The sequence below is a fragment of the Staurois parvus genome, unplaced genomic scaffold (genome assembly GCF_062004578.1).
Source record: "Staurois parvus isolate SC_StPar_1 unplaced genomic scaffold, SC_StPar_1.0 ptg000013l, whole genome shotgun sequence".
NCBI classification, from domain to species: Eukaryota; Metazoa; Chordata; class Amphibia; order Anura; family Ranidae; genus Staurois; species Staurois parvus.
The window spans coordinates 9,421,928-9,436,759 of record NW_028317809.1 but is presented as its reverse complement, the minus strand read 5'-3'; the positions used below and the strand labels follow the sequence as shown (position 1 = coordinate 9,436,759).

General features: G+C 38.1%; 1 protein-coding gene across 1 annotated transcript in view; it reads left to right on the top strand.

The window, feature by feature from the left end:
- The window catches only part of PRKG2 (protein kinase cGMP-dependent 2), a 107,828-nt gene extending 106,107 nt beyond the window's left edge, over positions 1-1,721 (top strand). Inside the window, exon 18 of the mRNA XM_089675511.1 lies at positions 981-1,721. Within this exon, the coding sequence (XP_089531637.1) occupies positions 981-1,076 (96 nt within the window). The 3' untranslated portion in view covers positions 1,077-1,721. The remainder of the gene's footprint in view (positions 1-980) is intronic.
- The last annotated feature ends 13,111 nt before the right edge of the window (positions 1,722-14,832 follow it).

Here is a 14,832-nt window from a genome sequence, read left to right as displayed (position 1 = left end):
GTGGATTGCCAGGCGTGCAGCAGAGCAAGGTAGGGAATGAGGACAAGAGACTGGAGCAGAGTCATGGGATAGCCAGGGTCATCAGTCGGTCGGCGTGGTAAAGATTTAGAAGGAAAAGCCAAGGTCAGGAGTAGAGCCGAAGTCAGGAACCAGTATCAGGAGAGTAATTGGAGTCGGGTCAGGAACAAGCCGGGTTGGTAACAGGAAATCGTACAGGAACAAGCAGGACACGGGGGGAGCTGAAGACCAGTCAGCACTGAACATGAGCAGAGGCACTCCTTAAATGGGCCGTCTGGTGCCAATCTTCGCCGTGCGCATGCGCACAACCGGCAATTCTTCTGCGGGAATTCTTATGCGCTTGCACATTCCCGATCGCGATTCTTCTTGCCGGAAATCCCTTACAGGGCGTTTTTTGCATTGAAGTCAATGGGATGTGATTTTACATTGAAGGCATTGTGGTGCGACTTTGCATTGAAGTCAATGGGACACAATTTTGCATTGAAGTCAGTTATCATTATGGGCAACTTTTTTTACCATCAGCAAAATGCAGATAACCTATTTGTGGCCGATAATTTTCAGCGGCCGATATATCAGTGCAACACTAAAAGAATGTCTATATTACCACACAATCACCAGGTTAAAACTTTTAATATGAACTGTCATCATCTTCCACACAGGTTTTTGAGTTGTGTGGCTCATTTCTGATGTTTGTTTTTTTTAGATACGTGTCACTGTATTCCTGATTGTATTAAAAAGAAAAAAAACAAATGCTCTGTGTAAATTTCTTCAGCTGGGGGGTTATATTTAGCATATACTCCTAATTGAAGCAGAAGTGCAGATATCACAAAGCTTCAGAAATCCTAAGAAAAACAACTCAAGATCATTAAACAAGGTTAATTAGCTGTAACTGCAAAGTTTAGTAACAAAAATGCATCTTTAAACATGTCATATTTAATTTCTGTTTCATTTTTCACTTCTAGCTTGATGGTCCCATGGATCACAGCTATTTTGACAGCTATCCGCCAGATGATGAAACACCCCCTGATGAGATGTCTGGGTGGGATCAAGATTTCTGAAAACACTTCTACAAATTATGACAATCCTGGAGTTCACACAAGAGAAATGGAAACCATTCTTAGAGATCTTAAATCTTCTAATTACCCTGTTTGTTTTTATTTATTAATGCATGGATACCAACTATAAAATGTAGGAAGGGCATACATGTCAAATGCATGTTGATTGCTCGGAGCTGAAATAAAATTGTCATCCAAACATTTTGAAATTACAATGACAAAGGGCCCCTAATAACTATAGGTAACTTTGTACATTTGTAAGGAGTAAATGTATCACAATCATCATCAATAACTTCTGTTTAGTGCTAGCATTCATGTTATTTACATTTTTACAATTTGGAAAATGTTTATTTGTCTGGAAAAACAGTGTTATTTTTGAAATATTTGTATAGGACATAATTTATGTGAATTTATAAGACATCATATATAACCTGCCAAGACTAGAATGCTTCTATCTATCTATCTATCTATCTATCTATCTATCTATCTATCTATCTATCTATCTATCTTCCATCTCTTTATCTATCTATCTATCTATCTATCTATGTATCTATGTATCTATCAATCTATCTATCTATCTATCTATCTATCTATCTATCTATCTATCTATCTATCTATCTATCCATCTATCTATCTACAGTATGTGTCCACTCAAAAATGTTATATATATCACTATTTAGTTATTTTCAATATCATAACCTCTGGTTATATGTATTATTTTATTAGTGTTATGTAAAATGTGTTTTTATTATACTATTGTTATAATAATTATTATTTCCATTAAAAAAACAATGCAAATGTACAATTGTGCAGTATTTATACACTATGTATATATTTGTATATACAGTATTTGTCATGTTTACATTTTCTTAGCTCCATAGTTACCAATATAATTTTAAGTACTTATCAAAGAGATAATAAACTTTTACTTGTACTGTTACTCCAGCAGTCAACAGATTATCTTTTCTGACTTTCTGACGCTTATAGGGAAGCTAAAGTCCACAGCCTAGTGGAAGGAAAGAGAGATTGCTATTTATGTCTTATCAGGCTTTAGGTTTGGATGTGAGACCTTGTTTGATCTCCTGAACCCCAACCGTCTCCGCGTACTCTGGTTTCCTCCAACACTCCAAAGACATGCTGGTAGGTTAATTGGATCCTGTCTAAATTGTCCCTAGTATGTGTATGTATGAATGTAAGTTAGGGACCTTAGATTGTACGCTCCTTGAGGGTTAGGGACTGATGTGAATGTACAACATATATATAAAGTGCTGTGTAAATTGACGGTGCTATATAAGTACCTGTAATAGATAAATACATACCCTGCCTGCTAGGCATGTTTCTGTCCATTTATATAAGTTTTCTACCTTAAAATTGGATAGACAAAAAGGGGTCACATCACCATCCATGCCTCTTTTTCATCCTGCTTTGCACTGCCCTGTGGGAGGAGTCAGATAGAGCCAGCACATCAATAAAGTAACTCCCACAGCAACAGTGATAGTTATTTTGAAGATATCATTCCTGCCTAAGCTACCACACACACAGCATTGCCTAAATGTGACCAATACTAAGTCAATAAATCAGATGCCTCACTACATCACACAAACCACAGTGGGTGCCTTAGGCCCCTTTGAATGGCACATGCATTGAACTGTAGGGAAAAGGAAGGGGAGAGTGGCTAAGTGCTGTGTGAGCAATTTATTATTTTTTTTTTACATATGGAACCGAATTTAACTTTGGCGATTGTCAGATTGTACAGAGGAGGCAATTTGGACCCCTATTTGTGGGGGTGTTATTGAGCCTTACAGTGTCTGTTATTACTTTACACAGCTGTCTGGAGAAACATTCAGTACTCTAAAGTGAAATGCATTTTATTACTCTCAGTTATGCATTTAAATATATTCATGTGTAACTTATTGTAGTAGATCATTAGTACATTGTTCATATTTTGATGTGTAACAATGTTTTTAATAATAAACTAAAACATAAAAGATAGTTGTCCTGGTTGTTACTGTATTAAATGCACAAAACTAAACTGATGATAAATCAGTATTACTGGAACCAAACTCTGATTCCAGTGCACATGTTCAGTGATCTCTATTGTCTAATAAAGATGTTCTCAATCAGTTTCAGTTTGTGAGCAACACTTGGAAAGAATAACACATCATGGTCAACCAATGGAACATCAAAAACAGCACCCAAAAATGTGGTAACAGTTTTAAAAAACAATTTAACAATAACAAAAAATGTAGGTTACCCTAAGGCAACCGATACACGAGTCAGTTTTTTCTTTTGTTCATCTAGCAGGTTGAATGAAAAAAACTGACCCAATTCCCCCATTCACATATTCGAGGTGGATGGGGGAATCCTTCCACAGAGCTATTGTATTCTGACTTCGGGGAGAGTTCCTTAATGTCAGAATACACCGATTTCCACTGACGGCTACAGTCTGCAGTGCTAATGGGTAAAGCTAACAGAGTGGTTGCACAGAAGTAGATCTGTAGATTGACTTCTGTAGAACCACAGTGGCCATCCGTGGATCAAAATCCATCTAGTCTCTGTTCAACTGGATGAATTAGATTGTAAACTCCAAGAAGCAGGGCCCTCCTAACCCTCTTGTATTGAAATGTATTGTAATTGTACTGTCTCCCTTTATATTGTAAAGCATTGTGCAAACTGTTGGCGCTATATAAATCCTGTATAATAATAATAATAATACATTTCGATCCATGCAAGGCCAGCTTAAGGCTTGCTCTAGGTTGTATCAGGAAATGTAATTCCAAATAATTCCTATTTAGTTATACCAAGGCTGATAAAGCTGAATACTATTATTGGACCTGTTTAGCACGGTTGAAGACATTTAAGTGGCTTCCTCAGTTCAGGTAAATGTCAGGTATATATCTTAGCATGACCTGTGAGATCAAGGAGGCAATATAGGTATAAATGCAGAGTATGTGCCTGACACGTATTTGGGCCAAGGAAGCATTTACTGTAAATCAGTGGTGGAAGGCCTCATTCTTATGGAAAAAGCCCAGTTCAATATGATTTGCTAGTATTAGCTCTACTATGACTTGGATAAGTGAAAACTACTGCTACTATTGCTATTGGGGTTATTATTATAATTACTTATAAAAACATTTTTGTTTCCTTATAGAATGATGGAACATGACTCACAGCTTTGATGTCAAGTCCATCACTGAGCGCACTGTTTCAGCAATACATAGATACTCTTATGTGTTAATATTCCTCAGTGGTAGTGCAGCAGTTGATATGCTGAAGGGGTATATTTATATATATAAAAAAAATTGCATAACTATTCATTCAGCAAAACTGCACGTACCGGTACATTCTTTTTGTGTGAATAAAATAGAATTGGCTCATTCGTTTTAAGGATTTTTCGCACAATGTACGAGTGGGGAAAAAAATCAAATGTTCTTAATGTATTTTCTCTTTTGATCAACTATTCTTAGGGAATTTTCTCTTAGGATCAAATGTTTTTATAACATTTGCTTTTCTGAACTAATGTTCCTAAGATATAATCTCTTGGGACCGAATGTTCTTAGAATACGGTGCATCCAATACTGCTTATGTTCATCAGAAAAATTAATACAATAACACTCATAATAATTTGCACATTCTAATTACATTTGATTTGATTACATTGGAACAAACAGGATTTGCAAAATGAAAGTTACAATAAACCTACAAAAGACAACTTAAAGTAGAACTCTGGGATAGGCAAAAAAATCGCCCATTGTTACACCCCCCTATACAAAACACTAAACAGTTAATACATTTTTGAAAAACCTTGCCATTTAAGGGGAAAGTCTAATTTAATTTTATGACCTCATCTCTGTAATTCAAAAGATAGTGGCATCTGTTCTCTCTCTTCAGTAAATGGAAACTACAGTTCCCAGCAATCACAGGGAATTGTAGTGAATGTGGGCAGGTACACTAGGCTTGTGCATGCTGAATGTGTCTGAGAGTCTCGGTCCACTGCACGTGGGGCTGAATTACATCACTGCTTCCTGGAGAAAGAACTACAGAAGGGATGTACCAAGACTAGTGGCTGGGGGGATAGGAGGCATAGCAACCACCAGTCTTAGAAACAGGAATCCAAAGAGATTTAATGGTTTGATTTCAAAATGAATAAGCTATTTCAGAGCAAATACTGAGTGAAACACAAGACAGATAACATATTCAGTGAAGGTAGGAAATCAGCAACAAGGACAAGTAAAGAAGTTTCCCCTGGACTTTTGCTTTAACTATCAGAAAATAACATTTTGCACATATTAAAACCACATGCAAGGATATTTTTGTGACATTTGCATGACTATTGATGCATTTGAACTGCATTTTTTTTTTCATAATAACACCCCTAAGTAATTAAATGAATGGTGCCATGGAAACATTTTGCTATATTTTTCCAGTCAAATGTAAAGCAGTAAGCAGCAAAGTAATGTTCTTAGTATTGGGGACCAGTGATTTCCACCTGTCCAAGGAAATTCATGTTAGAGATGTCATTACAGATTTTAATTCATCAGAAAGATTCTAAAAAAAAACTAACACAACAATTATTTCTGCTATATACTGTAGAATTTATTTTTGGAATTCTATGAGTTGTACACATGCTGCAGTAAAAAATGATCCCTCCTACCGCATTCGGTGGCAGTACCAAGTCAAGTGCATGGGTCTGCACTGCAATTGCCTTACACTGACAGCTGTAGTGCAGTAGTGCAGGCTGTATAGGAGGAGCGGAGAACACCGGTGGGGTACTCCAGGAGGTAAGGCACTGCTCTGTGCGGGCAAGTATACCCTCTTTTTTATTTTAACAAAAATAGAAAAAAACTTTTCTTTACAACCACTTTACCATACATGTTAGCTTGTTGCACCTGTTTGGTATAATTGTTTATAATTAGCACCTGTTTGGTATAATTGTTTAACAAGCACCATATGCCTGTAAAATACTTGTGTAAGGAGAACTGGATATAACAAATATCAATTAGATTTTTTTTCTCTGCGTTTGGTAGGCTAACTGAAAAATTACAACTATTCATATTATTATTTTTCAAAGCTTCCTCACTTTACAGCATTTTTTAAAAGCCCCTAAATTATTTGCACAGTACTGCATATTTTTCTGCAACTTTCAACTGCATGTACTGTACTGTGATGTACATGTACTAATGCTACCTTATCTGTATTTACATCACAACATGTAAATATATTCGTAATAGCCCTATTGGACAGGGATGGAGCAGCAGCAGACCAATGAAGTCATCTCTCTGCTCTCTCTTGTTGTTAGCATATGTGAATACAGATCACCTGATTGTTCACTAGTGCTGCCACCCTCTCCAAGTACTGCTGTATAGAGAATTACTGGAGGCTGATATCAAGCCAAATTCAGGCATTTGCACTATCTGCACAAAAATGCATTTAATTAGGTTTTTAAAAAATACATAACCAGTTTAGCTGGAGTTTAAAGCTGAACTCTGGGCACAAATTTTTTAATGTAACCCTTTAGATACCAGAGCTATTTTAAACAAGTTTAAAAAACTAATTTTAGGCTTGAAGGTTACTTAAAATCTCCCCACACTATATATTTTACTAAAAACAGTGACCCTGGAGAATAAAATAGTGGGAGTTCCAATTTTCAGTGTCACACAATATTTGCATAATGGTTTATCAAGTGCAACTTTTCAGTAAAAAATACATTAGCGTTCATTTTATTACACTCAAAATGCATTATATTACCCATTTTTGGTAAATTATTAAAGATGAGGCTGTGCCAAGTAAATAAGACACCCAACGTGTCAAGCTTTAAAGCAGGCAGAATGTTGTATTAGCTGGCAGTATTGGAGCGGTCATACCTTAGTGCAATAATCAGATGAGTAATGAAGATCTATCCGTCTAATCAAGGTGCATATAGTGATGGTGATGCTAAAATCATAAGTTCTGTGATGTATCCAAAGAAATCCGTGACTTCCGTGAATGACTGTATAATGCACTAACCAGATAGCGCAAGTACATGCGCATTGGAGTATAATGACCTACTCCTGGTCACAGCCAGATGGTCCTCAGCGTGAAGCCCTCAAGGACACCAGTGCACCACTCTTGCCGTCTCCTACCACCAGGGGGGGTGCGCCTCTTTACAGTAACACGAAATCACATTGTATCCTCTATCGCCAGGATTGGTGTACTTTCTTATCAGGAGATCATCTCAGGGGCTCAGCAATAAGACCCAAAAGAAAGAAATCTTGATAGTGTAGTATTTTATTCAAAGGTAAAAAAGTAAGTAATACACTTACATGGTAATGTCCAAAAAGCTGATGCATAGAATCCAAAAAGATGGCCGACAGTCAGATGCATGAAACCAGTGGATAATAAATGGTGTGAGAGGTGTCCTTATCCCTGTCGGCCATCTTTTTGGATTCTATGCATCAGCTTTTTGGACATTACCATGTAAGTGTATTACTTACTTTTTTACCTTTGAATAAAATACTACACTATCAAGATTTCTTTCTTTTGGGTCTTATTGCTGAGCCCCTGAGATGATCTCCTGATAAGAAAGTACACCAATCCTGGCGATAGAGGATACAATGTGATTTCGTGTTACTGTAAAGAGGCGCACCCCCCCTGGTGGTAGGAGACGGCAAGAGTGGTGCACTGGTGTCCTTGAGGGCTTCACGCTGAGGACCATCTGGCTGTGACCAGGAGTAGGTCATTATACTCCAATGCGCATGTACTTACGCTATCTGGTTAGTGCATTATACAGTCATTCCCCTATCACGGAAGTCACGGATTTCTTTGGATACATCACAGAACTTATGATTTTAGCATCACCATCACTATATGCACCTTGATTAGACGGATAGATCTTCATTACTCATCTGATTATTGTTTTAACAATTTAAGAATGTGGAATCTGGTGCATGTTGAAATATGAACATTTAAATCTGTTATTCATGCTAATTCCCTGTATTATACACTCAAGCGCTGCATTTTTTTATTTGAATTTTGATGAATGGGGTATACGAGGTTTACCTATATGCTAGCAGCTTGAATCCTATCATATCCAGCGCTCGTCCCTCTCTTCATATATTGTATACCTTAGTGCAATGTTCTGCTTGTTTCTCTGCCCACTGTGTAATCTTTGAGAAATCCAGGGTGCATTATTTAGATCCTGGCTTGAATCCCTCTGACGTCCATTTTGTTAGACCAGTGGCAGCTATACTCTTTATCTCCCTGGCCACCGGTCTTGTCTCTGCCCTGCTGTAGTTCCCTACACTGATCAGAGACGTAATTACGTCCCTGCTAACTGTAATGGGCGGACTCAGTAGTCTGGGACTCCCAGTCTGAGACACCTACTGTGCATAGCAAAAACAGCCCTCGGCTTCAACTCCATCTCCCTTCCAGTTCTCTATACATGCTGCCTCTCAGGATAGCAGATACATCTATCAGTGCCAAAGCCGCCCTCCACTCCTCCTCCAGAACACTGCATACGCTGACTCATTTCCATCATTTCCCTCTGCATCAAGGTAAAAGTAGTCCCCATTCCCTGCTCAGATGTGATGTAGAGCGAGAGAGAGAAAGTCTTCTTCTCAGCGCCAGTAGCAAGCAATTTTTTCCTATGGAAATATGACATCACTGGGGCTGAAACTCATGAATTACAAGAAATGTAAGGCACTTTGATTTAAACTGTGTTAGAAGATCAAGAGTATTGTATGTGCCTGTAAAATAACACATAACTTCAGTATGCTATAATTTCCCTAACGATGCTTTAAAAGCCCCTACGGGTCATCAGTTTAGTATTACCAATGAAAACACCTAGAAATATTGCTCTCACTCCTGCATGTGTGACAATGTGAAAGGCAAGCAATATTTTCATACGTATGAGCCCCCAACAAGTGTGCTTACGTTCATGTGCACATGTACTGTATGAGTGGGCGCGGTGGACTCAACATATTTTTGGGAGAGTTCTTAAGTGCTTAGGTGTGACTTTATTTTTGTACACTTTTTTCTTTCACTAAAACTTTATTTATATCACATAGGGGACCAAAAGTCCCCTATGTTATAAAATGTCAATGTGAGATGCAATATTTATGAGACATCAGAAGTCTATTGTACCCTTGGTTTCTCATCAGCTCTTCATGGCCAGGGAAAGTGACACCTGAAACCAGTGACATTATACACATTGCTTCCGGATTCTTTACAGCTAGAAGAAATCAGCTCGCCATGCAGGATGCTGACTCCCAGGTGGGACAGTGAATCCTGGGAAGCATGCCAGAGGAGAAGTCATCTGGGGATCTCCAAAAGTGATCAGGTGGTGATACAGGTGTCATTTTACTGCTACCACTGACGTTTGACATAGTTCGATGGCAGGAAAAGGGTTAAATATATTTCTCAATAGCCACAGAGGATATAAATCCACTTTGCACCAGATGCCTTTACAAACCCATATGTTAACTAAAGCAGTAGCAATATCATCTCTGTGCTACGCATGACTTGCATAGTGGGAGGGATCCAGCTGGCTCACCTAATACAGGCTACCTGCAGAAACCTACAGTGGGAGGTGGAGACAAGACCAGTCACCCTGCACAAAGCGAGAGAGCAGTAGTGATTGGTCTTTCTTACAGACAAAGGGTACAGCAGCACGGGATCTCCATCAGCGATATATGATTTTAATGAAACAATTAAAATTAGTACACTCATGTATAAAGTTCTAGGCAAGCGGCTCAGGTAGAGATCTCAGCATGGAAATAACATCAAGTGTTTTAAGTACACAACCATTCCAAATCCCTCAGCCGGCATATCAAGGGACTGAATATGACAACTGCTTTGTGGATCTTCGTATACTGTAGGAATGGAGGAGAGGGAGGACAGGGAGGGTGCTGTATCGCGTTACCGCTCCCTCCCTGCCATCCCTCTCTTCCATTCCTACAGTGTACGGAGATCCACGAAGCAGTGTTAGCGGTGTTGGCCATTAGCGGTGTTTGACAGCTGTCAAATTCAGTCCCTTGATATGCCAACTGAGGGATTTGGAATGGTCGTGTACTTAACATAATTAATATATATCAAGGGACTGAATTTGACAGCTGTCAAACACCACTAATGGTTGTGTACTTAACACACTTGATGTTATTTCCATGCTGGGATCTGTACCTGAGCCGCTTGCCAAGAATTTTACACGTGAGTGTACTTATTCTGTTTCAATAAAATCATATATATCGGTGACCTAGATCCCGCGCTGCTGTTCCCTTTGTCTTTTCAAGCTATTTTGGATCTTTCCAGGTCTACTGGTAGCTGCAGGATCCTTTGGTTGTGTCCATCCAGGCAAGTAATCCTAATAGGAGAAGTCATCTTGTTGGTGATTCAATTGTAATAGGTGTTTCTATAGGAAATCATGTGGAAGTGTCAAAGGAAGTTAGGTGCTTTCCTGGTGCTACTGTTAGAGAGATAAAAGATGCATTTTAAAAATTGTCAAAAAAGCTAATAAAGAATGCAATGTTGACATTGTCATACACCTTGGCACAAATTATTTATCCCAGAATGATGTGCGTTCTGTACGGAAGGATTTCCAGAATTGTGGACAGGATCTTCAACAGTTAGGCTGTACTGTTACATGGTTACAGGTCTGTTACATGTTACAGGTCTTACCTATGCATAATGGACAAAAGAAAGTACTTCGTATAGCAGAGTTCAATATTTGGTTAAAGAATTGGTGCAAAGCTGAAGGTTTTGGTTATGTTAGTCATGATGCCATCAGGTGGTCTGACATTGAGCTGTACAAAGGAAATGGTTTGCATCCCTCACACAAGGGCACTGAGCTTCTTAGTATGGCATTTAGGAGTTTTTTGGACATGCATTTAAACTGAGAAATGGGAAAGAGATGTATTTGATGAGGAACATTTCTGTTGCCAACGGGTTGAAAAAATGTGAGGGTTTGTGTTGCTAAGGACTGGACTGATCGGGTGGTCACTTCAGTTAAAGTTTCTGGTGGTAAAAATAAAGCAGTAGATAGCAGTGTTTGTCATGTCATGGGTGCTAATGCTCATAGTTTAGGCAACAAGCTTTGTGAGCTGACATCACTCATGTCTAGGGACAACTTGGACCTTGTTGCAATTACAGAGACATGGTTCAGGGATTCAAATGACTTGGAAAAAACTATACCAGGGTATACACTATACAGGAAAGACAGAGTAGGGAAGAGGGGAGGTGGAGTTGGCATATATGTCAAAAATAGCATATCGTCAACATTATTAAAAAAAAAAAAAAAAATGAAATACTTGAAACCCTCTGGGTCTGCTTTCCAACCAGAGAGTGATCTTTCCTTAGAAATGGTTTAGTTGGGGACTTTTTTTGGGTGTCTTAAAAAAATGATTCTCGGATATGTTTGGGTTAATAGAAAACCAAGGATTAAATACAAAGTTCTATGCAGTAATAAAAAAGGGGGGTTTAAATATGCCAGATTTCAAGAGATATTATAATTTGGTATTGCTATTAGAGATGAGCGAATTATTCAAAAATTCGATTCGGCTGATTCGCCGAATTTGCGGAATAAATTCGATTCGATGCGAATTTATTCGCTGCGAATTTAACTTATTAAAAGGGTTTCTAGGCTTCAGAGAGCCTTTATATTAGTGCAGAACACTGTACATTTAATTTAAATGCCCTTGGAGTCTGCTGGGGAAGAGAAATAATACTGTCAGTCAGTATGACATGCAGATGAGTGCCGTCGATCTTAGAATCACCGCACACTTCACTCATTTGGGCAGTCACTGGGCACGACGAAGAAGATGAAGAAGAAGATGAAGAAGAAGAAGAAGAAGAAGAAGAATGAAAAGAAGAAGAATGAAAAGAAGAATGAAAAGAAGAAAAAGAAGAATGAAAAGAAGAAGAAGAATGAAAAGAAGAAGAAGAAGAATGAAAAGAAGAATGAAAAGAAGAAGAAGAAGAATGAAAAGAAGAAGAAGAAGAATGAAAAGAAGAATGAAAAGAAGAAGAAGAAGAATGAAAAGAAGAATGAAAAGAAGAAGAAGAAGAATGAAAAGAAGAAGAAGAAGAATGAAAAGAAGAAGAAGAATGAAAAGAAGTATGAAAAGAAGAAGAAGAAGAATGAAAAGAAGAAGAAGAAGAATGAAAAGAAGAAGAAGAATGAAAAGAAGAATGAAAAGAAGAAGAAGAAGAAGAAGAAGAAGAAGTAGGATGAGGATGAAGAAGAAGAAGAAGAAGAAGTAGAAGAAGAAGAAGAAGAAGTAGGATGAGGATGAAGAAGAAGAAGAAGAAGTAGGATGAGGATGAAGAAGAAGAAGTAGGATGAGGATGAAGAAGAAGAAGAAGTAGGATGAGGATGAAGAAGAAGAAGAAGTAGGATGAGGATGAAGAAGAAGAAGAAGAAGTAGGAAGAGGATGAAGAAGAAGAAGCAGAAGAAGTAGGATGAGGATGAAGAAGAAGAAGAAGAAGAAGGAGAAGAAGAAGAAGTAGGATGAGGATGAAGAAGAAGAAGAAGAAGAAGAAGAATGAGGAAGAAGAAGAAGAAGAAGTAGGATGAGGATGAAGAAGAAGAAGAAGAAGAAGAAGAAGAATGAGGATGAAGAAGAAGAAGAAGAAGAAGAAGTAGGATGAGGATGAAGAAGAAGAAGAAGTAGGATGAGGATGAAGAAGAAGAAGAAGAAGGATGAGGATGAAGAAGAAGAAGTAGGATGAGGATGAAGAAGAAGAAGTAGGATGAGGATGAAGAAGAATTCCATTCCAGCAAAAAGTGTATCTGCAGAGAGCTCCGCTATTTCTGACAGTTCTCTGACAGTTCCTTCACATTTACAGCGGTTGAAACATTGTATCTATTTGTTTCCGAATAAAAACATCTGTATCCTAAATGGAAACAAATAGATACAATGTTTCAACTGCTGTAAATGTGAAGGAACTGTCAGAGAACTGTCAGAAATAGCGGAGCTCTCTGCAGGGACACTTTTTGCCGGCTGTAGAAGGGATGAAAATCGGCGGATCGGGGAAAATTCGATTCGTGCATCCGAAGTTTGCTAATATTTGGATTTGACGCGAATCGAATTTTTCCTAATATTCGAAACGAATTCCACTTCGCCAGGTTCGATTCGCTCATCTCTAATTGCTATCATGAACAGTAGAGTGGATATATAATGCACAGGGGAAAAGTTGGGTGAATATGGAGAGTTCACTTAGTAAGGCACCATTAGATAAGTATATTTGGATACCACAAGATTTTCGTTTATGGGAAACAAGCACTTTGAAACGGAATGTATTTAGGATATGGGATGAAGTGCACAAGCAGAAGAATTGGAAGTTTAATTCACTGTCAATCCCATTGGCGGATACTAATTTTTTTCTGCTCGGGAATGATATTTTAGGGAAATAGATTATTGATAGAAATGCACATTTAAAAGACATTGTTGATAAAGGGGTTTTATGTTCTTTAACTCAGTTGAAGGAGAAGAAATATTTTCTACACTTGATGAGTGGTGGTATGGTCAGATAAGACATTCTGTTGCAAAGCTCCCACAACCACTAAGGACTGAGGAGGAATTGTATCCCTTAGAACAATTGTTGAGTACAAATAGAACACAAAAGCACACCACTTCTAGGATTTATAGAATCCTCACTGAAATTGAGGGATCGGTACCCCAAAAGGTCTTGGAAAAGTGGGAAATGGAGCTTGGAACAAAATTGAGTGAGCAACAAAAAAGTAAAATGTTTTGTTTAGTTCACGGGGCGGTGAATATGAATATAGTGGAAATGAATTATAAATGTCTGGTAAGATGGTATTTTACACCTAATATGATGTATAAACTAAGGCCAGAGGTCTCATCCCAGGGCTGGAGGGGATGTGGGAGTGAGGGTACGATGGCACATATATGGTGGGAATGTCCTAAAATTCAGCAGTTTTTTCTTGTATATACAAGAGATCCAGAGAATTAGTGTACCTATGGACCCATGGGTTTGCCTTTTTTATAAATCAGAGCTTTTGGTGAAGCAATATAGAAATATGATACTGTTCCACCTTTTAAATGCAGCCAAAAGCCTTATTCCTAAATATTGGCAAACAACAGAATCCCCAAAAATAAAAGATTGGATGGGAAAAGTTGAGTATATACATATAAGATGGAAGAATTGTGCCATATAAATGAGGATAAAACGGGAAAATTTAAGAAGGTTTGGGAGGGATGGTGTATTTTCAGAAAATCAAAGAGATATTTAGAAGTGGTTGGAGTGCAGGGGAATAAAGAAGGTAAATAAGAAGCTGGAAAAACAGGATAAGATAAGGAGAAGAAGTGGTAAGATGGATGAAGAGCATAAGTAAATTGAAAGATGAAGAGGACAAAGGGAGTAGGAAAGTTGGGGAAGGGGGAGGGGGGGGGGGTGGTAAAAACTGGGGATAGGGGAGGTAAATTGGTATAGATTTTTGTATGACATGATGTTGGCTTGAAATGGATTTTGTATAGAAAAAAAATTTAATGAAGATATAATAAACAAAAAAGAAATGGTTTAGTTTACAGGTCCCCAGGACAGATTGAAGATTGATGAGATAACTCAAATGGCAATGATGGGGGAGGTTTTGACCTATTACAAGCAGGAGCAGGTATGTAATGAAAGCACTGAATGGGGCTTCTCTAAAACAGTTAGTAAAAACTCCAACCCGAGGTGATCATATTCTAGACCTAGTACCGATAAATGGGGATTGACTGTCTAATGTTGAGGTGGGTGAAAATTTGGGTTCTAGTGATCACCAAT